The 7,764-nt window shown below is 47.8% G+C and overlaps 1 protein-coding gene across 1 annotated transcript in view; it reads right to left on the bottom strand.

The window, feature by feature from the left end:
* The window catches only part of LOC109392300 (retinoic acid receptor RXR-gamma-like), a 56,683-nt gene extending 49,123 nt beyond the window's left edge, over positions 1 to 7,560 (bottom strand). Inside the window, exons 1-4 of the mRNA XM_019660650.1 lie at positions 7,389 to 7,560; positions 4,940 to 5,119; positions 505 to 665; positions 38 to 167 (exon numbers count right to left, since the gene is read on the bottom strand). Coding sequence (XP_019516195.1) covers positions 38 to 167; positions 505 to 665; positions 4,940 to 5,119; positions 7,389 to 7,461 — 544 coding nt within the window. The 5' untranslated portion in view covers positions 7,462 to 7,560. The remainder of the gene's footprint in view (positions 1 to 37; positions 168 to 504; positions 666 to 4,939; positions 5,120 to 7,388) is intronic.
* Between the last annotated feature and the right edge of the window lie 204 nt (positions 7,561 to 7,764).

The following is a 7,764-nucleotide window of genomic DNA, read 5'->3' as shown; positions in this document are numbered from 1 at the left end:
CCCAGCACTTGCCCCAAGAGGAAACAAACCCCTTTACCTGCCCGGAGCAGAATGACCTGGTCCTCCAAGGTGAGGTCAGAGAAGTGGGGGATGCGTTTGGCCCACTCAACAAGAGTGAAGAGCTGCTTGTCAGCAGCATGGCATATGTTGGTGACAGGGTCATTCGTCTAAAAAAGGAACAAAATAGGGGGTGACAGGTTAGCTCAGTTGGTTAGAGAGTGGTGCTGATGACACCAAGGTTACCGGTTCCATCCCCGCATGGGCCACTGTGAGCTGTGCTCTTCCTAAAAGGGTCAACTAGGCCATTGTAGCATGAAAGCAATGTGCAACCAATAAGACTGTTCCCCCAGTAAGAAAAAATAATTAAAATAAATACAATAAATCAATAAAAATAAAAAAGGAACAAAGCACAGTGGGGGGCAGATTCTGGGACCCTCGCACCCCTTCTCCATCCGCAGCCCCAACCAAGGAGCAGGAGGTAGACAGAGGCCTAAGGCCACGTACCGAGCTCTCCATGTTCATGTCGCCATAGGACTCCGTCTTTGGTTCCACCGCAAGCTCAGCTTCTAGAATCCTCTCCACGGGCATGTCTTCGTGGCCGCCGCCGGCACTCTCCGCCTCGCTCTCAGCCCGCTCCCGGCTCCTCTGCCTCTCCTCTTGCACAGCTGGTACACAGAAGGACTCACAGACGTTACCACATGCCCAGGACAACTGCGGGAGAGTCAGCGTGCTGCCTAAGCCTCAGGTCCTCATGTGGAAAAGGGGCATTGTCATGGCACGGAATCAGGGGTGTCACAGTGCTGACAGGTGAAACAGGGGCAGCGAAGCTCCCTGCTTCTGCCTGGGAAGGACAAGGGGTCTTGAGGCCGTATTCTTTCTGGTTCACTCTGGTAATGACTCTAAGAAGTTTGCATGCGAGGCTTTCACAACCTCCCATTCTGCCCGCTCTCTTCATGAGCCGCCCTCTCCTGGGGTCTCCCATATCCACCCTCCATCCCCTACCTCTAGTGAACTGCGAGCATGCGACAGCTAAGTGGCAGGCACCTCACATCAAAAACTGCCTCTGCCAGACCCCATGCGTCATCCTTGGCATTCGCATTCCATTAGCTCTGCCCGAGGGCACCAGCCTGAACACACATCACCTGACCCGCCTCGTCAGGGATGCTCTTCAGCAGCCATGTGGGTATTTGGTAAGCGAAGGGGTGGAGGAAAGTCACCTAGATGGCATTTCAGAACCCGCGGCTGCTGTGGGGACGGGGAAGCATATACAGGCGAAGGTGTAGGCTGCAGTTATCTCAGCCCCTGAGGCTATCATGTCACCCAAGTTTATTCCAGCCCTCAGAACCCTCTGTGTCTGTACGTTAGGACGTCGGGCAGACCCTCACCCCAGTTCTGTCCTTTTCATGGAGAGCACAGCCCCTGTCGGGTTAGTCCCTGTCATCTACAAAGCTACAGCTTCCATCTTCTTACTCCCAGAGCAATAGCAGAATTCAGTATTAGGACACATTTTTGTTTTAATCCCAAGGGTCAAGAACATTACAGTCTAAGCAGGTGGGTCACCTGGACCTCAGTGACAGCTACTCCACGAGCAACTTCTACCTCTCAGCCTCTCTTCTCCCTCCCGATCTTCCACTCCCCGAAGCCCCTCCGCTCTGAGGGGCTAACAAGCCACACAGGCTGCAGACTGAGCTGCAACTGGGGACTGGACCTCTAGTTTGTCACGCAAGCGAGGTCAGTGGTCTCATAAGGTAGGTCAGGGGAGGGTGTGACAGCTCCCACTCCATCCCAGCCAGAGACCCAGCAAGCCTCGGGCTGAGAACATCATTCAGTGGTCAGGACAGAGCGAAGGCAGGGAGGAGTGAAGGAAGGAGGGCAAAGAGGAGAAAGCAGGGGAGCGAGAAAAAGAAGAGGTAGAAGGGAGAGAACACAGAGGGAAACAGGAGACAGAAGGGCTCCGCCGTCCGCTGGGGCAGGCCCGTCACCTCTCAGAGCCTCTGTTCCTTCCCTCAGGAAATGAAAGTGTTACACTGGAAAACAGCGAATGTCCATTCCGGCTGCACCCTCATGTGCCCTAAGAAAGCAACAGGCCCCTGGCCCCTGGCCCGTGAATTCTGAGGCCACCCCAGTTTCATCTCTTTCAACCTGTCCAACTCTAGGAGTGTAAATTCCACTGTCTCTCTCCGTTATCTGTTGCAGGATTTTATGATTCTTGCCTTCAAGAAGGTGTCCAAACTGAGCTCCAGATTCTGTAGGTCAAAGCCAGGGATGGCAGCGGTGAAGGCTGTCCCAAAAACTTTTGAAGGTGGCCCTTCACAAATGAGGAATTCACTTACTCCTCTGCCTTCTTTGTCAGGGTAAATAGTACCAATTCCTTCAGAAATTCTCCAAGAGCCCCTTTCCCCTCCTATCTTTTCCTCCTCAGCTTTTCATCACTCTTGGTCCCCATATTCTTTTTAAGAACGCAGGGGCCAAAATTGGACCCAATTTTCTATTAAAGAATCACAATAATCCCCAGCTCTTAAAATTCATATGTCTCTGTTTGACTTTTTCTCTTTCTTTCTTTTCTTTCTCTCTTTCTCTCTTTCTTTAATGAAAGAACCACACTTTACACCATTTGACCTGTGGGCCATTCTGACCCTAACTGAGCTGAGCAATATTCAGGGTGAGTTTCTTGTGTGGTTGTTTTTTACTGAGGTATAACCGACATATTACATTATGTTAGTTTCAGGAGTATAGCATAATGGTGCGATATTTGTATACATTGCAAAATGATCAACACAATAGGTCTAGTTAACATCCATCACCATACATGGTTACACACTTATTTTCTTGTGATAAAAACTTTAAGATCTACTGTCTTAGCAACTTTCAAAAATGTAATAATGGTATCATTACCAGTAGTCACCACACTGCACATTACTTCCCTGTGAGTTATTTATTTTATAACTGGAAGTTTGTCCCTTTTGAGCCCCTTCACCTATTTTGCCCACCCCCACCTCCTGCCTCTGGCAATCATCAACCTATTCTCTGTATCTACGAGCTTGGTGTTTTTGCAGGGAGAGGGATGTTAGATTCCCCATGTCAGTGAGATCACCCGAGTTCAGATTGAGTTTTGAGAAATATCATTAAATTGCGAAGCAGCAGAAATGATCACTTCTCTGAGGGAAGCCTTCCACCTTCCTATAATTCAAGCTCACGTGCTTTTTCCAACTCAACCTGAAACTTCTCTCATCTGTCCTGGGAGGAAGAAGTGGCCCTGCACACCCACAGGCTCCTTGCTGATGGCAGATGTTCTTTGGGGTCATTAATTCGATGGTGGACTGTCATGGTACAAAGAGTATCGTTCTACCCTGTGAGGTGAAGACAGTCTCCACCAGCTGGCTTTTCACGTCACATGCTCCAGTCTGTAAGATCACTGAAGGGGAAGCAGCAGAGGGTCTGGGCGGAGAGAGAAGGACCTGACCCGCTTATGCAAAGCCTCCCTCAGATTGGTGCTGAAAAGAGATGAGGGAAGGCAAAGATGGAAGCGGCGAGACAGCTCACGAGCCTGCCTTTATCACAAACGATAATGGCGGTGTGGATTATGGCAAAAGCGGTCCAAGTGGTGAGGTGTGGGAAGAGTCTAGACACATTTTGAGGGAGACAGATTTCCTCACCCATTGCGTGTGGTGCATCAAAAAAAGAGAGGAGCACAATAGTTTTGGGTCCGAGCAACTGAAAAATGGCCGTTCCCTGAAATGGGGAGGACAGACTAGCAGGAGTGCAGGTTTGTGTCTGTGGATTTGAGATTCCTGCCGGGTATCAGTGAGGGTGGCCCTGGTCCCAGAGCTCCTTCAGCCTGGCCGGAGAGGAGCCTCGAGATGGGCTTGATCTGGGGAAACAAGACCTGCTCATCACTTGCCTTTGGGACCTTGGAAAACCCCGTCCACCTCTCCAAGCCTGTGTCCCCAGCTGTCGAATAGCTAGGGTTGATTCGATTATTCTGAAGGGACCCGTCCATCTCAGACATGCTGAGATTGCAGGAATGTCACTTTGTTCTTTCTTAGTAGTGTTCTCTCTTAGCAGGGGCTCAAAGAAACTTTTCCTTCGTTGGTCCTTCTGGTCAGCCTCCTCTCCCCACAGAAAGGAAGTTCTTGAAGAATGAGGACCCACCAGGACTGACGAAATGCCTGTTCCTATTTCCTTACAGAGGCAGGGCTTCCTTGCTCTGAAATCTATTAAGATTCACCACTGACACCACATACCTGCCTGAGTTCACCAGTTAATTAACTGCCCATTCCGGTTTATTTGTCTTATTTCATGGTAAGACTTTTCGATCTCATGAATGAACAGAAAGCGCTTCCAGATTTTTTTCTCACTCTGCACCAATGCAGCTGACCCACATTGGAACAGAAAGACATAACAGTTTAAAAGTGCACAATGGTGGTCTCCCCGAAGCAGACGGCCAAGTCTGATTACTGATAATGCCAATGGTCCCCAAAGCCCATGGCACATGCCAATCTCAGAAGATTGGCAGCCGCCCAAGGTTATAAAGGCCCAGAGGGTGGAATCAAAGCAGCAGGACTCCCTGAGGAAGACCCAGGATGAGAGGGGAGACGTTGGCTCCACACAGGTTGGTCTGGGTCCCTGTGCAGGAAGGGCACCAGGACCCCAAAACCTGGGCTCTCAAATTTGCTGCCTGGCTATTGGAAGAGCCAAGGTTGGGGTCCAGTTTGGGGCCCATCATCTGAGCTCCAGGAGAGGATCCTGCTTCCTTTGCTCCGGGGACGCATTTCCTAGGGCAGGGGACATTCGATTGCAATTCTCGAGAAATCATGATCTCCAGAGTCATCCCAGCCTCCCCCTCGAACACCTCCTGCCCCGTGCCGCGTCTGTCTCTCACCATGTCGTATGTGCCAGCTGCTGTCCCCTGAGCGGGGAGGGCAGTGGGGGGCCTCACCTTCCCTCTTCATGCCCATGACCAGGCACTTCTGGTAGCGGCAGTACTGGCAGCGGTTGCGCTGGCGCTTGTCGATGAGGCAGTCCTTGTTGTCGCGACAGGTGTAGATGAGGTCTTTCCTTATGGTTCTCTTGAAGAAGCCCTTGCAGCCTTCACAGCTGTACACACCGTAGTGCTTTCCTACTCGCAAGAACAAAACAGTCCTTAGGTTGTTCTTGTGTGTTTCCTTCTTTCATCCAAAAGAACCCCTTGCCCTCCCCCCCTCCGCCCGCCCTTCGCAGGGAAACTAGAAAAACACCTGGGCAGAAGGCAAAGGACGACGAGCAGAGAATGCAGGCAGATCCCAGGAGCCAAAGGCAGGCCCAGTAAACACGCCTCACGTTGTATCTTCCCTCTGGCACCTACTCTGGGAAATCGCTAATTCCAAGAGCATCATTAGAAAACTCCTGAGCTAAGATCTGATTTCATTTACACTTATTTTATCAAGGCAACTCTTGTGTTTAGTTAAACAAAATGGTCTGCCTCCATTCAAGACAGTAGTGTACATAATAAAAATATTTATGCTTGTTGGGTATCATCGAACAGGCAAAGAACCTCAGTTTCAATAATATTTCCCCATAAATGAGGCCCGAGGACTTAGGAATCCCCCTTGAAAGTGTTATCCTTCACTCTAAATTACGAACAGCCTCCTGAATTATGAATTTTTAAATGTTATTGCCAGCTGGAGAAATAAATTGGTATATGATCTTTATAGCACAATATGATGTGCAACCTCGAGATACAACGTAAAGGTCTGACGGAAGGTGGTTTTGTTTGATCCAGAATAACCTGTTATGGGTTCCATTGCCCTCATTACCTGTTCCACACATTCAGTTTCCAATGGCCCCAGGCAGGGAAGGCTAATTAGTGTCAGAAGAGCCACCACGCTCACCCCCCACACCCCCCCCCACAGGCATCAACAATCAATCCCAACACTCCTTCTAAGCCAAAGTCTTCTCAACACTACACACCAGGCAGCTATGCCCAATTGGTTGGAATTGTGGGACTTCAAAAATATAAGGAAACAGATAATTCAAAACATAGTTATGTCTGATTCTTGAGTCAATATGTGCAGCCGTTTAGCTGCAGACCTGATGTGACTTTCTAACGCAGCTGTATTTAGGCTGATATTAAAGTGAATTTGAATTCCCTGAAAATTAACAAATGTAAATATTTGCCTACCAGGACCTTGCATTTCAAAAGATATCCCTCTAAGATGAGACGGTGGCCGAGGCAGCTTGCCTAAGGAAAGTCAGTCTGTGCCTAATCAGTTGACTGTACTAATTTATGAACTCACATCAGTCATAAATACAAGATTTTATCTTGGGCTCAAAGAACCCAATGCTCTCAGCTCTACAGAATTTGTCTTTGAGAAACATTGGACCAATTTGTCACCTCCATGGCTCTTCGATATATAAATGGCCCTCCCAGACTTTCAATTAAACCATGGTCGAGAAAACTCCCATCAGGGTGGAGCTGGCATTCTGTTGCTATGGCAATGGCCAAGTCTGCATAACTTGGAAACAACTTTTTGAGAGCAAGCAAACATCGGCCAAATAAGTTCCAGGCTCCAGCAACTTTCAGTGGAGTGACATTTTGTAGTGATTTTGGTGACAAGAAGATGATGAAGAAATGGTCAGTCAGCCATCATCATGAACAGCTGTAGAAAAGAACCTTCCCCACCTGCTCACTCATCAAATCAAACATTCGATGTCTTCAAAACAGGTGGGGTAGGGACTTGGGGGCAGTAATGATGGAAGAAGAGAAAGGCGTCAAAAAAGAAATAACTGGGGCAAAAGTGGAAGAGGATCGAAGAAGATGAAATCAGTGAAAACACATTTATTTCCACCCATGAAAACGTGAAAAACCTAGAATGTTATAGAAGAAAATATGTTAAAATATTAAAGGGTTTGCCTTTGTTAGGAACATTATAGATCATTTTTTTCAGTTTTCTTTTCTAGTTCTTCCAAATTTTCTACATTGGGACATTATTTTTAGAATTTATATATATAATAAATATATTTATAAATACATTTATTTATATATATAAATACATATATTTATATATGTATAAAACTCTAGCTTGAGATACTAGCTAATCACAACAGCTTCTCTATCCCAGATATATACTCAACACAGTAACTCCAGGGCGGGGGTGGGGGGGGCGGAGCTTCTGATGTGTTTCCTATCAATCTAATCCTCAAAAATGAAGTCATACTTTAAATTCATCAAGACTGCAGGCTGTGAGCCCAGTGACAGGAGTTTACAGCCTGGGCTCCAAGCTGGACCATCCTAAATGGTCCTCTTCTTTCATCGGGAACCAAGTAGCAGGTAGACAGTGGAGCTGCGCCTTCTCCGGGACCCCCGTTGCCAGGGGCACTAGGGAGGGACCTCTTGCTGTTGCACATACCTGAGGATCTGTCCCCACAGATGGCACAGATATGTTTAACCAGAGACCCCGGGCTGGTGGACAGGTAGTTCATGTTTCCAATCCCAGGAAGCCCTGGTAAGGGCTTGATGTCCTCTGAAATGCTGACACTGTTGACCACATTGAGCTGTGAGAGAAAAAAAAATACAATAAAACACAGAGCCAGGTAATCCCAACCCACAAGGCTGAAAGCAACAAGGGTATCCTTGAGAAAAAGCAAGGTTTATTTCAAGAAGTAGTTTCCAGAGAATTCCAGGCAAGACGGTGGGGTGAGTAAACACTGTGCTTACTCCTTAGGCAAGGGAAACAAGAGAAAAAATAAACAAATGGGACTACATTAAACTAAAATGTTTTGCAT

The sequence above is a fragment of the Hipposideros armiger genome, unplaced genomic scaffold (genome assembly GCF_001890085.2).
Source record: "Hipposideros armiger isolate ML-2016 unplaced genomic scaffold, ASM189008v1 scaffold_324, whole genome shotgun sequence".
NCBI lineage: Eukaryota > Metazoa > Chordata > Mammalia > Chiroptera > Hipposideridae > Hipposideros > Hipposideros armiger.
The sequence above is the reverse complement of the archived record's forward strand: the minus strand, read 5'-3'. Positions and strand labels throughout refer to the sequence as shown.